General features: G+C 34.6%; 2 protein-coding genes across 9 annotated transcripts in view; one reads left to right on the top strand and one right to left on the bottom strand.

Annotated features, from left to right (window-relative positions):
* Positions 1–1,355, bottom strand: part of LOC125669759 (neuronal calcium sensor 2-like) — a 55,598-nt gene extending 54,243 nt beyond the window's left edge. For both annotated transcript variants that reach the window (XM_048904496.2, XM_048904494.2), the window contains exon 1: positions 1,183–1,355. The gene's annotated coding sequence lies outside the window, so the exon portion shown is untranslated. The remainder of the gene's footprint in view (positions 1–1,182) is intronic.
* LOC125670608 (small glutamine-rich tetratricopeptide repeat-containing protein beta-like) lies at positions 169–17,800 on the top strand. Of its 7 annotated transcripts, none has more exons than XM_056163816.1 (12): positions 169–245; positions 7,708–7,816; positions 8,476–8,594; positions 8,704–8,785; positions 9,829–9,928; positions 10,297–10,401; positions 10,597–10,735; positions 11,372–11,452; positions 11,616–11,653; positions 13,532–13,681; positions 15,074–15,186; positions 16,278–17,800. In XM_056163816.1, the coding sequence occupies exons 2-12, from the start codon at positions 7,717–7,719 to the stop codon at positions 16,304–16,306; spliced, it is 1,056 nt and encodes a 351-aa protein (XP_056019791.1). In that variant the 5' UTR covers positions 169–245; positions 7,708–7,716; the 3' UTR covers positions 16,307–17,800. The 7 variants fall into 7 exon arrangements, with proteins under 7 accessions (XP_056019791.1, XP_048761812.2, XP_056019788.1 ...); XM_048905855.2 differs by lacking the exon at positions 169–245 and adding an exon at positions 6,033–6,103; XM_056163817.1 differs by lacking the exon at positions 169–245 and adding an exon at positions 6,096–6,157.
* Positions 17,801–21,745: the final 3,945 nt, after the last annotated feature.

Below are 21,745 nucleotides of genomic sequence, written 5' to 3' on the forward strand. Positions count from 1 at the left end.
CCTTTACTCATTGGCTGCAATAGATTTGTAAAAATAAAAGACCTGATGATTCCCTTGCTAATGATGCTGTTCATTTTGCTGAAGTTTATGCCATTTTCACGTTTTTCAGGCCTTTGAGATTTCACTACCATATCTCATTAGTTTCATCGGGTTTGAATTTCTTTTTCAGAACATGGTTCTATTTGGCAATATATTTTTACACGAATACATAAATATCCAAAATGGAGATATTCTGCATATAATAAGTAAGTATCTATAAGCAGTTCTACCAAAATTTCTTTATTCATATCGACAATTGTTTAGTAATTGGGTGAAATGAAAAAAATATTTAATACGGTATATATTCTGCAGTAATTCACCCAATTAAAATACATTTTAATTTGTGCTTTATTCCTCAATGAGAAAGAGAGCATTTGTCTAATGTCCCTCCCCCTCCCATCTATTGCACAAATAACACATAACTATTTGCAGGTGAAAGATAATTTAAGGTGATTCTTAGAAAACTCCATTCATTAAAAACATTTCATTGATTAAAATTAAGGAGATGGAAAGTCAACACATGATGGGGAATTAGCGGTATGGAATAAAGCATGGCTTTAGATGGGAACTAACAATTTCTACTTGATCATACACATACCGAGTTAATAATTCAAATAAAATATGACAAAGATATTTTTAGAGGATTGCCTATCAGGTATCTGCATGAGAATTGGCTAAATCTTGAGAGGAGTAGCTTTAAATAAGTCTTATTTTTTCCCCTTCCATTCCTGAAAATGTTGCTATCTGTTTGGAACTTTTCTGATTTCATCATCTCCCCACCTCCTGAATATCTCTCGATCAATTTCTACAAAGTGACGTGGTCCCATCCCTGCCTCCCTCCCCTTAATGTGAGTTCTTCCTGTCTTCTATAACTATTCACCTCCTCCTCATTTAACTCTCTGAATTTCTCCAATCCTTTCCTAATTGTAAAAATTTTGACATCCTACATGTTCTGATTGTAGAATACTGTAAGCAAACCCATCTGCTGCTTAATATAAACCATCATTTTCAGAGTGTATTTACAACATAAAAATCTAAACATACTGACTCTGCAGATTGAAAAGACAGTTGAGCAAATTCCACTGAATTACAATATCTTGATAAAGAATAAGTTTTTAAAAAATCCAACTAATTAATAACTACCTGAAATTTTCTTTATGGACAGTGCACCATATGCGACTCGCTCCCTTTCAACGAGTGCAAATCTGAAGCTCTCACTTTCAGCTAGAGTGTTTGTTTTTCCTCACAAAGCCTTAAGTTTACACCTGAAGAAAATCAGCACCTTGGACATTCTTCCCTCAGACAGAACATGTTGTTAATTGATGGTGCCAGTCTCAGATGTTGAAGTTATAGAACCCTACCATGTTCAGATTATAGAAATAAACAGCTGTAACACAGCCAGAATTTATGAAGGTGATGAAAAAAAAGCCCACTGAAAAAAATCTTAATTCAATGCTTGGTGGTGCTAAATTGCTGACAAATGAGTTCATTTAGGTCAGGAATAACCAGTGCACATGCTCTCAAAATTAAGGTATTTCATTCAGTGTACTTTTGAGGATAGCAGGAATCTTTAACAACTACACACCTACACACTGCATTAATCTTAATTGAAATTTCAGTGTCTGCATGTTTGTTGATCATTGAAGTCAGGATGCCCCGATCCTATTCTAGATAAACCAATTTTTAAAATTTTCTTTTGAAGTGCTATTAGTAAACATACATTTATTATGGCAATATAAATCTAATTTCTTGATACATTAATGCTTACTGACTGAATTCTTGAGATAAGAACAATAACTCCTACAACATAGTTTTTCCCAAAGAGTGAAGGGGAGGGGGGGGGGGGGGGGTGTCATTGCATGGTCATCCCTTCACAGTAACCTGGAGGTATCCTCTAAATCACTATTTAGCATTCCTAGAGTTTAGCAACAGCAGGGTTGATCCACTATTTAGCATAATGGTGGTTTCTGTATTATATGGGTATGTAAACAATAATGGGATTCGTATTTGAGCATCTTTGGTAGTGATTTATGGTATATAATGTATGTTGCACCAAATTTAGTCAAATTGTATATAATCTTAGATAGTACCAAATTAAATTTTGAAATAGAACCCAACCCAACCCCCCAAATAATGAAGTTCATGTACAGTAATTTGTATAATCAGTAATTCAACGCTGTATATAGAAATTATCTCACCCATTGTTTTCACATCCCTTGTGATACATTTATCGGTAATAACCTACGGATTTATTCCTTATATTCACAGAAGTTTAATATATCAATCTTAATAAATATAAGTTAGTATGTCAAGTTGAAAGGTCAGTGATTTCATTAAGAAATATACGCAGTTCATACCCTCGTTCAATTCTTTATTCCTTATGCAATACAGCAAGTTGTGTGTGTGTGTGGGGGGGGGGGGGGGGGGGGGGGGGGGGGGGGGGGGGGATACTGGAATTGGGTTGTATGATTTAGTAAATTGTAAAAATGATTTTAAAAGTTGTTTCTATGATATAAAAATTGCTTGTACAATTCTTTTAAAAAAAAAATAAATTTAGTAAATTCATGTGCAAATGATTTATAAACTCGTTTGTACAATTTAGTAAATCTTAGATACGAGTTTTTAGGTCATCTGGTCTGCGTCCCTCATGTGCTACAAATTCTTTTTGATAGTTACTTTTCCAATTCTTTTCAAATTTGCTATGAAGCATCTTTGGGACATAATGGGGGAGGGGGGCATATATTGTAATTCTCAGGACTTCTGCAACATTGATGCCTTCGGGGATTATTAAACTGCCAAAAATGGACAATTTTCAAAAACCTTCTAACTAAACCGTACAAATTTTTTTCTTCTTCTAAATCGTACAAAAACTTTTTAAATCATACAAAATTAATGATTTCTTAATTGTACAAACAACTTTTAAAATCATTAAGAAAATCATAGAAAGGTTTTATTTTTTCTGCTTGGTTAAAATGGCACGAGTACGCCATCATAGCAGTTCCAGATTACACAAACAGTGATAATGTAACTTGCTGTTCATCAATCACACATCATGCTATATCACTCTTAGTAAAGAATGAGCTGTAAAACTAGACACTCTAGTATGAGTTTCAAACATATGGATAAATAGAGGTGTGGGTGGAGTAGAACAGATCCTAAAACTAGCTTGCCAATCACTCACAGGCAATACAGACAACAGCAGATTGACACATCAGAAATATTCTCTAAAATATGTCTAGACTAGGTACATCCATTAGTTACTAGTAAAATCGATTTTATTCCTTTACATGTATATATGGAAGAGACATCACCCTACTTTCTTAAAGTGTCAGATCTAAAAAGATTCAAGGCCAATGAAAAATTTATAGAAGCACTAGAAAGGCCACGACACTGTAAAAGTTGCTTATATCAACCTCAAATTTTCAATGCAACAAGCATTTTTATCAAGAGACATATATTCATATATCACATACTACAAACTATGAAAAACAACAAATATTAATAATCTCTATCATTAACAAGATTACATTTAGCCTTCTTAGACAAACATGGCAACATTAAATACATATACGGCCAATACCATACTTTGTTCTTTATCCGTAAATTCTGTGCACTTTTTGTGTTGATTTATGGAGTTACTTACCATATCTATACACAGTTTTACTGCTGTACATTCCTCCCCCTGACTGTCTTAACTGGCTCTCCAAGTTTACAGCACCAAATCCAAGGTTACACCGCCAAATCCAAGGTCACAGCACCAAATCCAAGGTTACAGCACCAAATCCAAGGTCACAGTACCAAATCCAAGGTCACACCACCAAATCCAAGATCACAGCACCCAATCCAAGGTCACACCACCCAATCCAAGGTCACACCACCCAGTCTAAGGTCACATCACCAAATCCAAGGTCACACCACCAAATGCAAGTTCACACCACCAAATCTGACATAAATGGTCAGAGGAATGTAACCAACCAGACCAGGATTCAACACGGAGTTCCCAGAAAAGCTGGTCCCCACCCCCAAATATTGAACTGTCTGATCACTGATAAGCACTCTCCTGGTCTGATCATTTTAATTTAGCAGAATAAAAAAAATTAATTGTAACACTCCTAACAAAGATTCATTCACACATATCTGCAGGCAATGATTCCTTTCAAAACCTGCACAGCAAAGCTCTTATTTATAACTGGTACAGTCTGATTTTTCTCAGGTCAGTTTAGCCTTGAGTTTACACCTATTCAAGAAAAATCAAATCAGTTAAGTGCATTGATGATGCCACTGTGTCTCGATACTGATGATTTTTTACGGGTCTGTAGAGGGCAGAAATTCGGCCCCATTCCCAATGCTGAAAAGCAGGTGTTTTCCCCAAAATGATGCCTAAAAATTCCCAAATGATGGATGCTTTGATGAAAATATACCATGAGGGGCCATCAAACCTCAGTGCCACTCTTGCATAAAATTTTTGACAGTTTTTTCTCTGCCAAAGACCAAAAATTAAAGCTTGCTTAAGCCACAATGATAATGAAATAGCAAATGGTTAACGTTTTACTTGTTTTTCTTATCTATTTGTATGAAACAAATTTCCCAATTTCAATCAAATATCGCTATGTGTATTTTTCCCAAACTTGAAGGCCCTGGCCCCTGCGTTCAAGGGGTAAAAAAAATCCCTGTAATAATATTTCGATGAATTGCATCTAGTTGTTAATGGCAAACTAACAACTCAACTTTATGACATCGAACAGGATAACTTCAGCTTCTCCATTATCACCTTCCCATGTTTATGTAGCAGTATTCCATTATCACCTTTATATAAATATGTTGTTTATACAGCCTCTCCACTGATTCAATACATGAAAGCAAATTTCAAATCGAGGCAAGCTACTGACAAACAAGTTGATGTTACAGAGGTTTCCACAGTCTCATTAAAGTCAGCATTTCACAACTTCTATGGTCGTTATAACAGATCTAATTTGCAAAAGCAACCCGTCAGTAGGTATAGAATGTTGTCTGACATCTTCCAATTGCTAGGCTACTCTTTAAATTTTGACAATAGATTACTCCCTTTACCTGATCAGGATATAAGGCTCACGGCGGGTGTGACCAGTCAACAGGGGATGCTTACTCCTCCTAGGCACCTGATCCCACCTCTGGTGTGTCCAGCGGTCCTAAGTAATTGTTTGCCCTACTCTTAATTTTTAATAGGAATTATGAGATTGATCACAGTTGTTCTTTATCTTCACCTTTTCTTTATAGGGCAATGACTTTACTTAAAAAATAATCAAAATCTGAGTACATTTGGACTCTTGATTTCAATTCATGATGCAAAACACAGTACACTTAGTACTTCAAAAGAATCATTTAAATATCTTCTTTGCTAAAGTTATGTCCCTTTGGTATTCTCACAGTGGCTTTTTATAACTTTTGGGTTTGCAACTTTAAAAAATCGCTTCAATATTTTATTTGAATTGTCTCAATGATGGGGCTACTGTGATCTGCATTAAAAGTTTAATTTTGAAACATTTGTGAGATTATTGCAGTATGCCCATACCCACACATTTGGTACCACAAAGAGGAGAAATAATGTTTTATCCCCCCCCCCCCCCCCTTAAACCTTTGCATTGACCTCAAAAAGGAACATAACTCAATTACTTTACACAAAGTGTGGATTGTGGATGGAACCATATAGCCTAATACCAGAGACATACATGGTGTGTGTGTGTGTGTATATATATATATATATATATATATATATATATATATCTATCTCCCTATTAATCCCCCCCCCCCCCCCCCCCCCACACACACACACACAGACACACAAGTTTCAACAATCTATTTAATCTTGAAACGAACAAGATCTTTCCCAAAGTTTTTCAAACTAGATAACCCTGGCAATATTTACGCATAATCCTTCCATACAAACAAATAACCAAACCGAACCAAGTCCCCAACTAGCGCAACTTTCCTGTGCAGTCGACAATCTGGCTTCTACTTTTACCCTAATCTAGCCTCCAGATCAGACTGACAACTTCCGGTGCTATCTGCTGACTCTTACTTCGAGGTAATAATAATTTCTTGCATTGCATATGGGTATTGTTTTATAGATGTGTCGTAGGTAATAACTATTTGAGAAAAACGTGAATAATTTTTGGCTTTATAATTAATTTTTCAGACACTTGATTTGAGGGAGTGGAAGATATTTGAATGACATGTATTGTATACTCGCTATAAACAGATAAATGTGCTTTTAGTCCGAATTTCGTCCAATACATTGCATTGTTCTCCTCGTTCTCTCAATTGGTAGAGTTTTGATACTATCTTGTACAATTAAATAGATCTAAAGGAATTACTTGGTTTATCGATGGAGTTTTAGAAGTCTTTGTTTATATGAAATTACAAATTTAGCTTTAAAATTAAAAAAGCTTTTACACCTCAGCAAAAATAGCTAAAGTTATTGGTTATTTCAGGAAAATGTTAACGAAGAGTCACATCATAAAAAGTGGCTTATTATCATATGCCAATTTTTTTCTGTTGAAGATTAAACATGTTAAAGTTTCAGGTGTATGAAATTTTGTCTGAAGTAGTCGGTTTCATTTATTAAGCATAGAAAGTGTAACAGTTTTTAAACAAGATAAACATTGTGAAATTTGCTACTGTCAGTTCTTTCCAAGATGCATTTTGACAAGAAATTGTTTGAAAGCAATATGTTCTGAGTAGTTAAACAGTGCTTCATTCATCATCAAAATGGGACTTTGTGATATATATATTGTTAGTTATATGAATTCTTGGCAGGGTATAATCGACTCACATTTTCTGTCAAAGTTTACATTCTCCCAAGCCATTATTTATGAAGCAGTTACTTATAAAGATCTTTGGACGCCATTTTGTATCCCATCTATTCTTAAGAAGGTACATGGCCTCATATTCCCGGCTTGTCGTCCAGTCAAATGCCTAGATTTTTCTATGCAGTAGGACATATATATAATTATATGTATGTGTTTATATATATGAGAAAATAGCTTAATTATGTGATTTATTAAGATGAATAGATAAACCATTGATTTAGCTTCTTAAAACTAAATTAAGAGATTTTGTCAAACCTACTAAACACACTAGATTCATTAGCTTATCTTGGGCTAGAAAATATAGCATTAGACTGAGACGAGTGTATTTGTGGCCTTGGAGTATATGTAAAATCTGTAAATGAATAAAGCATGAAATTAAATGTTAGAGAGTGAAAAGATTAGGTATGTGATTGTGCAAATGGAAGTGTATGAATAGACTATAATAGTGTGTTTGATTCTGACAATCCATTGTACCCTGGTGCATTGGTTGGTGCCTACATCACAACTGACTATGAGCTGGGATTGTATCCGCATTCAGCTGAGTATTTGGATTGTGTTGCAAAATACCTTTTTAAATTTTTTTTAATACTAGAAAGAGAATGAAATAATCCATAGATATGAGGCACATTAAATTATCTATGATTTCATGAATATTTTGCTATATTGAGCTAGATCACTTTATTTTGATGGGGCCTAATGACACAAACAACTCCATCAAATCAACTTACTTTTATCAGAATCAAGTATGCTTTACAAACTTTGTTGATGATTCTTTGCATAATATTTGTTGTTGTTTTATTTCTTTGTGCTTTGATTGCAGATCAAGAAAATGGCAGATGTGAATAAACTAGTGTTCTCCATAGTGAAATTTCTAAAAGACCAAACAACACAGGAATGCTTATCAGAGGATGCCATAGAGAGCTTAGAGGGTGAGACTCATTCAGGGGTAACACATTGCACTTCTAGCTGCTTATGCTATGTTGACCAAGGGTGTAGCAATGTATCAGTACTATATTGCAATGCAGAAAGAAATGGCGTTGCATTTTGGTTCAGAAGATGCATACCAGTATTTATAGATATTTCTGGGTTCAGAAGATACATACCAGTATTTATAGATATTTCTGGGTTCAGAAGATGCATACCAGTATTTATAGATATTTCTGGGTTTTTTTTTAAATTTTAAAAATGTTGCCATTCTGTGATTTTCAAAATAAATTCTGATAACCATTAGATGTAATGGGTCTTTTCCTTCTTTTTTTGCGTGTTTATGTGACCCCAGCATGTTGTTTACGGATAGTATTAGAATATGTAAGATCTATACTAAACAAGTCCCTGATATGCAGGCCACTGTGACTGAGAGGTTTAATGACTTTGTTAAGTTAGTACGTGTCATTGTGACATGCTGCAGTAAATACTTGTACTGTATCTTAACATCTCCATTGTTGACAAAAGAAATGATCATTTGAAATACATATAGTGTTTTAATGCTTCTGTATTTCATTGGTTAAAGACTACAATATCCCTTTTAGGACATGGCTGTAACTGGGTATGAAAAAAATCTGTATGTGTCTGTATTTCTTGTTTTTAGTTGCCATTCAGTGTTTAGAGTCTGCCTACAGTATAGACACTCAGGATGAATCACATATCGCCAAATACCAAGTACAGAGAAATCTTCTAGACATATTCAATTCTCAGATAAGTTCTGAGGTAAGTCCAATTTTATGTACCTAAAATTGTTAATTTACTAGATAGGTGTAACCATATGATTAAGAAATGTTTGTTCTTTTTGTAATGGCACTGTTTTCTATTTCTAAAGCCGGAGTCAGAATTTTCTACTTTGTCACTACATGAACCTACTCCAGAGGAGAGAGATGAGGCTGAGAAGTTAAAGAATGAAGGTACACAAAACAGAAAGGTGGCAGTAATAATGACATGCAGTTAGCTATTCTCTAGTAACAGCCATCAGTCAAGCTGTTCTCTAGTAACAGCCATCAGTCAAGCTGTTCTCTAGTAACAGCCATCAGTCAAGTTGTTCTCTAGTAACAGCCATCAGACAAGCTATTCTCTAGTAACAGCCATCAGTCAAGTTGTTCTCTGGTAACAGCCATCAGTCAAGCTGTTCTCTAGTAACAGCCATCAGTCAAGTTGTTCTCTAGTAACAGCCATCAGTCAAGCTATTCTCTAGTAACCAACATCAGTCAAGCTATTCTGTAGTAACCAACATCAGTCAAGCTATTATCTAATAACTGACATCAATCAAGCTATTCTCTAGTAACAGCCATTACTCAAGCTATTCTCTAGTAACAACCATCAGTCAAGCTGTTCTCTAGTAACAGCCATCAGTCAAGCTATTCTCTAGTAACCAACATCAGTCAAGCTATTCTGTAGTAACCAACATCAGTCAAGCTATTATCTAATAACTGACATCAATCAAGCTATTCTCTAGTAACAGCCATTACTCAAGCTATTCTCTAGTAACAGCCATCAGTCAAGCTATTTTCTAGTAACAGCCATCAGTCAAGCTATTTTTTTTTTAAGTCAAGATATTTTTTACTGCTAACATTGTAGTTAAGATATTCATGAATAGCCATGAAGTTAAGATATTCTTTATCAACAGCCATGTCATTACAATATTTGTTTTTAACAGCATGCAGGGTTAGGGTTAACCCTAACCTTGTTGATCATATATGTCACTATAGAAACTCTGTTTGTCAAGCGACAGTGAAGTGTTAACAAACTTTGGACATTGTAAACTTCTTTAAAAATATGGATTCAAACTGATTTTGTACCATTTTGTTGTATAGCTATTTTAGATGCAGGATATATGCTTAGAGTGAGGCAAAATTCTGCAAATAGAATAAATATTCTTTTTTTGTGATCAAAGGTCTTTAATGATATTCTGTGTTTATATCATTAATGAAAGGTTTTTTCTCTTTTTCAGGAAACAATTTCATGAAAGAAGAGAAGTTTTCCGATGCATTAGAGTGCTACTCGCAGGCCATAAAACTAGATAATAAGAACTCTGTTTATTACTGTAATAGGTAGGAGAAACTGGACACTCTCTTACATGACTGTATGAAATAATGTCAGATAAAGTCATTCTTCATTGAAATACAGTTAAAAAATTTATATCTTGAATAGCATGGATGTATCAAAGTGAGCTGGAAGTCCGAACAACATTTTCTTTATATGTATCTTAACCTCAGTATCTCAAACCAGTGGATATTTCGATTTTTTCTCTCAGTCCATCAAGTTTGAGATAGCGAGGATTGACTGTACATTCTTTGATTGTTTTTTGATTTGAGTGCAATAAATTTTTGTCAATTGTAGATTTTCAGCTTCTTCGATGAAGATACTTTGAATATTAGCCTGATTATTACGTAGTTATTTTTAATCTCGATTGACACAGGGCAGCAGCTTACAGTAAGCTGAATAAGAATGTACAAGCTATCGAGGATTGTGAACGAGCACTAAACATTGATCCACAGTACTCTAAAGCCTATGGTAGAATGGGGTGAGAATTTTTTCAATAGATGTTTTAGTTATAAATTTCCGAATGTATGAATTTATTTTAAAAAATTCTGAACATGTTCTGTACCCATGAATTAGATGGCCTTTGTTTTTAAATATGTTATGTGAAGAGTACTAATTTTATGTCTGAGAAGAGTTATTGTTCTTGATTCTGAAATGACTCTTTCTTTCTACATAGTATTGCATACACAGCATTGATGGATCACGAGAGTGCCAGGGAATGTTACAGAAAAGCATTAGAATTGGATCCCACAAACCAGTCATACCAAAACAACCTAGAAATATCAGAACAAAAGTTAAAAGAGGCAGCAATGCAGGTAATAAAGAAATATCAGAACAAAAGTTAAACGAGGCAACCATGCAGGTAATAATAAAGAAATATCAAATCAAAAGTTAAACGAGGCAGCCATGCAGGTAATAATAAAGAAATATCAGTTCAAAACTTAAACGAGGCAGCCATGCAGTTAATAATAAAGAAATATCAGAACAAAAGTTAAAAGAGGCAGCCATGCAGGTAATAATAAATGTAACACCGATTAATTATTCCCAAACTGCAGTACCAGACAACAGATCACACTGTCATGGAATATAATAGCTGTCTTAGGTTTTATTAAAACAAGTACACTCAAAGTTATTATTCTGTCAAGCCCTCAAAATGTAAAAGTGCTATCTAATCTCGGTAAATGTCTGTACAGTACAGAAATTCTCAACAAAAAGAAAAAAGGCTTAATGAATCAGTTGACATGTAATAGTCAGTAAATTGTTAGTAGTCATTTAGTATTATTTGTATTAGTATAAGTTTGCCTCTCTGTCTGTTGATGTATGAGTGTAGTTTACACTGACAAGTCAGGTGGCTTGAAGTGATAAAGAATCAAGAGACAGATTATTAAAAAATAAAGGATTTAGCAAATAAATGTGACACTAATTGCTGCTGTGTATACCTTTCTCTGCAGGCAGGATTTAACATGGGGCCTATGGGAATGGGAAACATGGATTTTTCACAAATGTTAAACAACCCAGCGCTCATGAATATGGTAAGCACATAGCCTGTAGGTCTGATTCAACATGGAAAGCATATAACTAGTAACCACACTTTTTATTGATTTTATGATTAATGTGTCTGTGAAAAACTCACTCTTGATCAATTTTTTTTTAATATTGCATCTGAATTATCTATGATAAAAAAATTCTTTTCAGGCACAGTCTATGATGCAGAACCCAAACATGCAACAAATGTAAGGCAATATTTACATTAAATTTTTAGCTCATGTGAATTTTTCTCATCACGATAAGTCTGGTGTCTGTTATCGTTGTTATTTTTCATCTTCTCCAGAACCACTGGGCCAATTTCACTCAAACTCTGCACAAATCATCCTTAGGTAAAGGGGATTCGGGTTTGTCCAAATGAAGGGCCACACCTCTTTCAACTGAGAGATAATCGAGAAAAGGCAAATATAGAGTTCGGCCATTTCAAAATTTTCTCAAGAAATACTTGGCTAGAAAATTTGAAATTTATGCAAAAGCTTCCAAACATAGTGTTCAAGAACATAGTGTAGATTCAAGTTTGTTCAAATCAAAGAGGGGGGGGGGGGGCATACACTGGGGAAACCTAGGTGATATATAGGAAAAAAATCTTTAAAATTCTTCTTCTCAAGAACACAGAGCCCAGATTTATCATTTTAATATGTACGGATCTTCAAGTAATGTATATTCAAGTTTGTTCAATTCAGGGGTCCTGGGGGTAGGATGGGGCTACAATAACAGATTAAAGTTTTATATAAAAATATACAGGAAATCAATTAAAGCAAATTCTTTTCTAGAGAAGCAGGGCCACACTAAATCATACCAAAATGCAAACATTCTTAAGTTTTTATGTGCATAAAAGTTTTTTTTATGCTCCTGTGACTTAAGTTTGGGGGGGGGGGGGTGGTATTGTTTTTGTCCTGTCTGTCTGAACCTACAATCTTGCTTAACTTTTGAATGGTGAGTAAAAGGATTTCATATGTGCAAGACCTTTTTCGGTACCAAAATTTTCAACCTTTTGACATTGACCTTGGAGTTTGACATACTCTAAAGAAAATCTTACCTTTGACCTTGTGACCTTTTATCATGGTTATGTCATGACCATTTGGGGCTATGTTTAAGCCACAATAAGGGGTCAAAATTTTTCATAGGAATAAAGATAAGCATTGTCGGAACCCACAGGTTTTCTCCCCGTTAAAATACAGTTTAACGGAGAGAAAGCCCGTGGGTTTCCGACGTGAAAGATAAGAAAAAAAATCTTTTAAAAATCACAACTGCTGATCAACATCAGAGCCAAGGTTACTCAAGTGAGCAATGTAACCCATGGGCCTCTTGTTTGTTTGGTTTTTTTCCCCAAAAAATTATTGTTTGTGTGCTTTTCTGATCAAAATTTGTCCGTTGTCTGGCGTTGGCGTCGTCATCGTAAACTTTTCACATTTTCATCTTCTCCTCAAGAACCACTGGGCCAATTATAACCAAACATAGCCAAAAGCATCCTTGGGTAAAGGGCTTTCAAGTTTGTTCAAATAAAGTGCCATGCTTCCTTCAAAGGGGAGATAATCACAAAAATGCAAAAATAGGGTGGGGTCATTTAAAAATCATCTTCTCAAGAACCAATGAGTCAGAAGAGCTGAGATTTACATGAAAGCTTCCTGACATAGTGCAGATTCAAGTTTGTTCCAATCATGGCCCCCGGGGGTAGGTTGGAGCCACAATAGGGGATCAAAGTTTTACATGAGAATAAATAGAGAAAATCTTTAAAAATCATCTTCTCAAGAACCAATGAGCCAGAAGAGCTGAGATTTACATGAAAGCTTCCTGACATAGTGCAGATTCAAGTTTGTAAAAATCATGGCCTCCAGGGGTAGGTTGGGGCCACAATACGGACTAAGGTTTTACATGCAAATATATATGCAAAGTCTTCAGATATGGGTCTAGGTAACTCAGGTGAGTGATGTGGCCCATGGGCCTCTTGTTGTGTGTGTGGTTAGAATTATATATTAAATGTGTTAGTGATTGTAGACTTTATGGAGAAAAGTAATTTATCATAAGAAATAATGCTGTTTATCACTAGTACTTTATCATTTCAGGATGGCCAATTTCATGTCAGCTATGTCAGGTGGTGGTGCTGGTGGACCGGGTGGTGCTGGTGGACCTGGTGGTGTTGGTGGAGTAGGGGATCAGCCGGGACCAGGTGGACCGGGGGGACCACCTCCTGGAATGAATAATATTCTAGAAGTGTGAGTGTAATTTTATAAATTACCTCATAATCAGAATTGTTGGTAAACATTCCCTTAGATCAAGAGAGTTTGTTGATGGTTATTATTCTTATTCTTTAGTTTCAGTAGATGTATTTAAGGGAACAGTTTCAATGTTTTTAAAGTGAACATGATTTCGTGGGGATTAATTTTCATTGTTTGTGATCACCTAAGAATTACATATTATGCATATGAAGTCTAAACAACGTCACATTTCTGCATCTCTAACTTGCTTGAACAGTTAGATATTTAACGGTACGATACACACGGCATTGATATATCATTTGTTCAGTGAAGTGTGCCGTCGTTAACTCCTTCCTTATTCGGTGATCTGTGTAAGCTTGGGTCATTGAATTGTTGTACTGAAGCCATTAGAATGTTTAAAGTGTTTGTATTGTATTCTGTCCATCAATAAAATTCGTAAAGAAATCGGACATACCGGTAAAAACAAGGCTCCTGCCCTCGCCCTGCTCGATGTTCATAGGGCACACCAGGACAAGAATTTTCCCTACCTGTTACAAAATATCCATATTTAAACGATATAATTTAACATCCCCCTAGAGCTGTGTGTTAGAATGTCATCCACGTGACAGTACAGTTATATATTGCGAAAAACAAATTCATGATGTGATGGTATGCTGACCAGATGTCGGATCACCTGAAGAACTTCAAGAAGGACGTGGATACTGACACAGTGCTGGTAGATCTACGGGTGTCTTAGAAATACATTAAATGTGATATACATACAGTTGGGTTTCCTCTCAGCGGCATATATCAGACACGCTGTCTGCATGAAATCCGTAGATCTACCTGCACTTTGTTGTGTTAATATAAATACTCATTATCTTAAAATGAGCTGTACTGTTTGATAGTAATCATTCTTAATTATTATTTACACCTGTGCATTTCTGTAATGAGTTGAAGGTGCATGTACATCTACTCATAACGAGTATGTACTATGTCGATGATTACGATACTGGCGAAATATGTTATCTATAAACAGACAGCGAATAATAGGAGACGATATTTCTGACATTATAGAATACTTTCTAAAATTAAAAATTCATGTTGGATTTAATTTCGTTGTTTTTTTCCTAGCCACAAAATAATGAAATTTAGTCTGACACAAAATTAACTACTTCTTCAGTAGTAATATCAGTATCGTATGCCTTACTGTATATAAAGTCTCCAGTTATGTCATTAATACGGCCAATGGAAATTTCAAACTGGCAGCTTAGGTCAATGTAGAACTAATAATATTTCAAATAATGTTATTCTAACACATTATATTTGTAATTGTATTGTGGTGGAACACATTTTTAGTTTCCATTATTACTCTGTCGGAAAATTTTTATTGTATTTGAAATTTTATAGGGGTCAGCAGTTAGCTCAACAGATGGAACAAACCAACCCTGAGTTAGTGGCACAGCTACGCTCACAGTTTGGCAGAGGAGGACCTCCCTCAGACAGTCCTCAGGAACAACAAAGTAAGATTAGAGATTGTCGAGGAAAGTCAAATATGTGTATGAAAATCAGCTGTTTCTGATAATAAAAAAAAAATTGTTGATACTGGCGAAAAAAATGACTAATCTTAAGGAAAATGACTTTCTATATTTGAAGGCAAAATTTATTGTGCCTGTTATTGATAAAAAATGGCAATAACAAAAGGCAAAGTTGGCAGTTCACATAAGATAACAAATGCTCTCTGGATGATTTATCTGCTAATATTGTGATTTAGCCATGAAACTTTTCAAGAGGAATGTTTGTAAAATGTTTCTCTGTATTAAGAAGCACAAATCAAAAGTAGTTTGAGGTGGGAGACATGAAGTCACTGTATTTGTTTTGTGTATACTAGCTGCAATGATGTAGCTATCTCCAATTTTTTTTTATTCTGACGTTTTCGGGAGGGGAAAAAAATCTGAGAGGGCTACATTATTACAGCTAAGTTTGTACATACAAATATCTAATAGCATATTTCTCTGTAAATTTGAAGTTTTTCTTATTATACCCCCCGCGAACGAAGTTCAGGGGGATATTTATAGGAATCACTCTGTCTGTCTGTCCGTCTGTCTGTTCATCTGTCTGTCTGTGCAGATTCGTGTCCGGGCCATAGCTTCTTTGTTCTTTGACATAGGCATACCGTATTTGCCACACAGGTGGATCACCATGAGACGATGTGTCGAGTACCTTCATGACCTCTATATGACCTTGACCTCAAGGTCAAAATTAAAGGTTTTTTACAATGGATTCGTGTCCGGTCCATAACTTCTTTGTTCTTTGACATAGGCATACCATATTTGACACATGAGTGTATCACCATGAGACAATGTGTCGGGTACCTTCATGACCTCCATATGACCTTGACCTCAAGGTCAAAGTTAAAGGTTTTTACAATGGATTAATGTCAGGGCCATGACTTCTTTGTTACACTCAGGAAAGAGGTAATTTTTAACAACACCCTTTGGGTGATTGAGGTAAACGGGGAGGGGGGGGGGGGGTATTCTTAGTGAGCATTGCTCACAGTATGTCTTGTTTTCGTCTACAAATGTATAATTTTGCTCTCATTGATTTATTTCAGATGGGAATGAAAAACAGCCTCCAAACTGACAATGGAAAACTTCTAGAATAAAACTGAAATAACTTCTGAAGAAAGGGGTAGATGTGTATGATAATTTCTCTCACAACTGAAACTTTGTTAGCTTAAATTCATCTCTTCATCTGTAGGCATGGTATGGCATGTGAAATTTCTTTTTATTTTTGTTCATATCTTTTACTTTTGAAACATAGAATTAGGACATAAAAGAAAATATTTTTATGAAATCACTATGTCTTATTTCCATTGCTAGGATAACATGTAGTGCTTTTTCAAACTGCATTTTGCTGGATTACATGAGATAGTCGAAATGTAAGACTACATAAGAATCTATTGTAGCACAAGTATGGTAAACGCTTTTACTTGGATTTTATAGTTAGAATATGCAATTAAAAAAACAAACAAATATTTTAAGTTATAGCTTGATTAAAGAAAACAAGTGATTCAAAGTGTTGAATTCCTTGTGCCTTTTAGAGTATAGCTAAACAATCCATTTACAGAAAGCCAATTCATATTTTGACCTTAAGTATTGTTTCACGTTATCATGTACATTAGTTTAAGCTGTAAAACCTTTTTACTTCAGACACAGGGAATAGGGAAATGTCTGATGATACATGTAATGAAATCAACAGTTGAAAGGTGAACAAAACAAAAATGTAGTTCATCAGTCATTAGTGAGCTCAAAACATTTTGTGATTTCATTTGGAAAGTTTTTGGAATTTTTATTGTTTTTAATCATGCTTTCCAGAAAATGTGAGGGTCATTATAATGTATTATATATAATTATTAGTGATGTCTTGGAGCATTCTAGTTAGGGCAGGGTGTGACCAGAAGTTATCAATTCAAATTATTCTAAAAAATATATTTGCTACATCATTGAAGAAATAATGGATTTGATTACATTTAAAAGAGTTTCATGTCTTTGAATAATTTCTGATATCTACATGTGTGTGATACATGTGTGATCACTAGAATAGAAAACAGTAATTTATTGGCTTGTGTGAATGAAATAGACAAGTCAAAAAATATATTTTTCATACTGTGAACTATGCTAAGAATATATTACAAAATAAACATTTTGATAAAGATATGGCATGAAATGTTTTTTGTGACGATACTTCTATAAAGCTATAGATAGTATCATTGCCCACTTCTATATTTCATTGATGAAAACCAGAATGTTAGAGAAGTGTCTGGTTCCATTGACCTTGTACTGACCTTGTAAATGTTGAAGAGTACTTGTTGTGTTCCTGAAGAATTATTTTTTACCAGGAGAATTGTTCAGCATCAGCTGTTCCAGATTTGGTGTTGGTTTCCTGTATTTTATGTTGTCACATGTTTTTAATGGACCATCCATCCATGTTGTTCACAGAGATACATAACAAAATCATACTAAATGTGTTACACCTAAACATTTATTTTGTACCAGTGATAAGTTATATATGTGTATATATATATCAAATATTACTGGTGACAACATTTGTATATTAATAAATATGTAAACTCCCTCCAAGTGTTGTTATTTACAGAATCAGTCTAGTTTGTGATTAACTACAATGGAAAATGTGATTATTTCCATAATGGCGAAGTGGTATGAATCACATTTTTCATTATAGTTAATCACCTCAATTTGCCTATTTTAACATAGAAGACAGTGATTCCTTTGAAATGAAAAGGAAAAAAATGGACTTAAAAATTACTGCCTCACAACATGGCATTCCATGTTAATTTCCATAGACCCCGCCCACTGGCATCATGACAAGTTGCTGATTTGCATAAAAAAAATTACATGCTGATGTAGTATGCAGGGGGAAACCAACACATTGGAACTTTGAAGGTTATCGCAGAGAAAACTAAATAAATTTCATTTTTGAAAATACCTGAGGGTACGAACTCTGATGCTTTGCACCAGCATACTGCATCAAGCATATTAGCACCTCATGGAAAATATGCTGGCATGAAGCGTTGCTGTTCATACCCTCATGTATTTTAAAAACGGAATTTATTTCTGTCGAAATTCCGAGCCATTAAAATAGACATATAATATTTATTGAAATTCATACGAGCCTTGTTTCACATATGCAGTGCATTTGTGAGGAAATGTCTATTGTTACAATTTGTAAAGATATCGAGGCAAAACAAGGGAAATGTTAATATATACTTTATGACTCTGAGATTTGCAGGTTTAATTAATTCTAAATGGTGAAATTTGCCAAAATCATTTATTAAGTCTTTGTTTCATAACAAAATTCCATCTTTATGTTGTCACATATATATATGCATGGCCTTTAAAAAGTTGATCTCAAATAACATGACATTAAAAATATTACCAAATTTTGGATCTTGTACATTTGTTCTACTGCCATAAAATGGCTGAATTAAATTATTCCAAAACGGCGGAAAACCAGAATCATGTTTTATTCCAGTCAAGTATAGCTTCCGGTATGACACTTTCTGTAGCATCAATTGTATACTGCGTGTAGTTTTCACAATATTCTATTTTTACCTTAGTTTTTAGTATACATTGTATTTTCTTTTGATACTATACAACTTGAGTATATTATGATCCTAGGAATGTGAACTGAGGCTTTGTGGGAGTATTCTTCTTCAGATGCTATTCTGTATTAAAATTTTAGATGTGGCTGCATCAAAACCAATAATGGCCAGTTAAAATGCATCAAAACTTCATTGCAGTTTTTGCATTATCGAGAAAATGTTGCTTTAATGACTACTGACATAATTTATGACATAATTAGACAAACACATGCGAGAATCATCAGTAACATGCGTTTTTATGGAGTCCATGTTCTCCATTTAGAAATGCACAAGAACCATTGAGAATAAATGGGGTGATGGTATTCAATGTATAATGATCATATTTCATATCTAATGAACAGATGGTGGAGTTTTTGGAATCATGGTATCATTTTAAAGAGTTTGTTAAACAAAAACTCTCCATAATAGGAATTTACAAAATTTTGATCAGTGCTTGATTTATTTCACTTCGAATTTTTCATTGGGAAAAGCATGTTTTATTAAAATATTTTTAAAAGAAATTGTTTTGATACAAATTGCTTAGTGAAAAGTTCCATAAACTTTCTGTTTTATTGAAAGTATGAAATAAAATTCATCATTTACCAATTTTAAGAAAATTAAATTTCTCTTATTTTTACCACGGCCTGATACCCTCTGCAAAAAACCTCAAGAGCAAAAAAAGTCAGCATCTAATCATTTACTGAGTCATGTGAATTTGGTGTATTTTTATCATGATTATTTAACAAAAACAACATTTTTGATTTAAATATTCAAAATTGTTTCATCTTTGAATACCTTAAAGAGAAGGTAAAGATCACTTTGATGAAAATTTTTCTCACCCCTTATCATCTTAATCCTCTCTAATATAATTAAAAATGATATATGAATGTTATATTTCAACTTTAAATGACTGCATGTTTGTCAAAAGTTACACTAGTAGCCAACTTGTATAGCAGATTGAATTTTTGTCCAGGAAGCAAGGGGCATAATTTGAAGATTATAATCCTTTCAAATTTATTTGGAAATAAATGCATGAAATTGTTATTTACTTTTTCTTTCTTTTTTAAACAGAAAATGACTTGTATGAGTGATTTAATTGCAATCATTTTTGAAAAATGTGAACAAAATGACCTTTACTATCCATTTAAGATCGGGCATTTTATTTCCATTTTTATTTTTAAAAAAAACAAAGAGCCAATTCTCCCTGTGAAAGTCGGACATTATGACATTTTCAGAATACTAAAACTAATACTAATAAAATGACCCCCTAGTGCAAACATCCATGCATCAAAGGACCCCATTGAAAATAATATTTCGAGCTTTCATGGGGTATCCTTGGTATTTATGTATGTATGTTTTTATGTATGTACAATGTATATATACCAAATAAATATTTTTATGCCCCCCTTTGAAAAAGAGGGAGCATATTGTTTTGCACCTGTCGGTCGGTCGGTCGGTAGGTATGTCGGTCGGTCTGTAGACCATGTGTTGTCCGCTCAATATCTTGAGAACCATTCACTTGATGATAATGATATTTCATATGTGGGTTAGTTATGAGTAGAAGAGGATCCCTATTGTTTTTCAGGTCCAAAGGTCAAGGGTCAATCTACTCTGGACATAGGAATGTAATGTCCGCTCAATATCTTGAGAACCCTTTGTTTGAAAGACATCAAACTTGGCACACTGGTACATCCTAAGGAGTAGATGACCCCTATTGATTTTGAGGTCATATGGTCAAAGGTCAAGGGTCAAACTGGCCATAGGAATATACTGACCATTCAATGTCTAGAGAACCCTTTGCTTGACAGACATCAAACTTGGTACACCAGTACATCTTCAGAAGAAGATGACCCCCATTGATTTTGAGGTCACATGGTCAAAGGTCAAGGGTCAAACTGGACATAGGAATATACTGTCCGTTAAATATCTCGAGAACCCTTTGCTTGACAGACATCAAACTTGATACACTGGTACATCTTCAAGAGAAGATGACCCCTATTGATTTTGAGGTCACATGGTCAAAGGTCAAGGGTCAAACTTGACATGGGAATATAATGTCTGCTCAGTATCTTGAGAACCCTTTTCTTGACAGACATCAAACTTAGTACACTGATACGACTTCAGGAGAAGATGACCACTATTGATTTTGAGGTCACATGGTCAAAGGTCAAGGGTCACACTAGACAGGAATATACTGTCCGTTCAATATTTTGAGAACCCTTCGCTTGACAGACATCAAACCTGGTACACTGGTACATCTTCAGGAGAAAATTACCCCTATTGATTTTCAGATCACATGGTCAAAGGTCAAGGGTCAAACTGGACATTGGAATATACTGTCTGCTCCATATCTTGAGAACCCTTTGCTTGACAGACATTAAACTTGGTACACTGGTACATCTTCAGGAGAAGATGACACCTATTGATTTTGAGGTCGCGTGGTCAAAGGTCAAGGGTTAAACTGTACATGGGAATATACTGTCCGCTCAATATCTTGAGAACCCTTTGCTTGACAGACATCAAACTTGGTACACTGGTACATCTTCAGAAGATGACTACTAATTATTTTAAGGTCACATGGTCAAAAGTCAAGGGTCAAATTGGACATAGGAATATACTGTCCGTTCAATATCTTGAGAACCCTTTGCTTGACAGACATCAAACTTGGTACACTGGTACATCTTCAGGAGTTGATGACCCCTATTGATTTTTAGGTCACATGGTCAATCCACTCTTGACATAGGAAGATATTGTCTGCTCAATATTTTGAATTGATGATACTACTCTCAATTAAATGATGTGTGTGTGTATAACCCTTTTCAATTTTGCACCATGGGGGGCATATGTGTTTTACAAACATCTCTTGGTTTTTTTTTTGATAATCAATGTACCTTTGTCATGAAAGAAATCGGCTCCAG

This window comes from Ostrea edulis, chromosome 4 (assembly GCF_947568905.1).
Source record: "Ostrea edulis chromosome 4, xbOstEdul1.1, whole genome shotgun sequence".
NCBI lineage: Eukaryota > Metazoa > Mollusca > Bivalvia > Ostreida > Ostreidae > Ostrea > Ostrea edulis.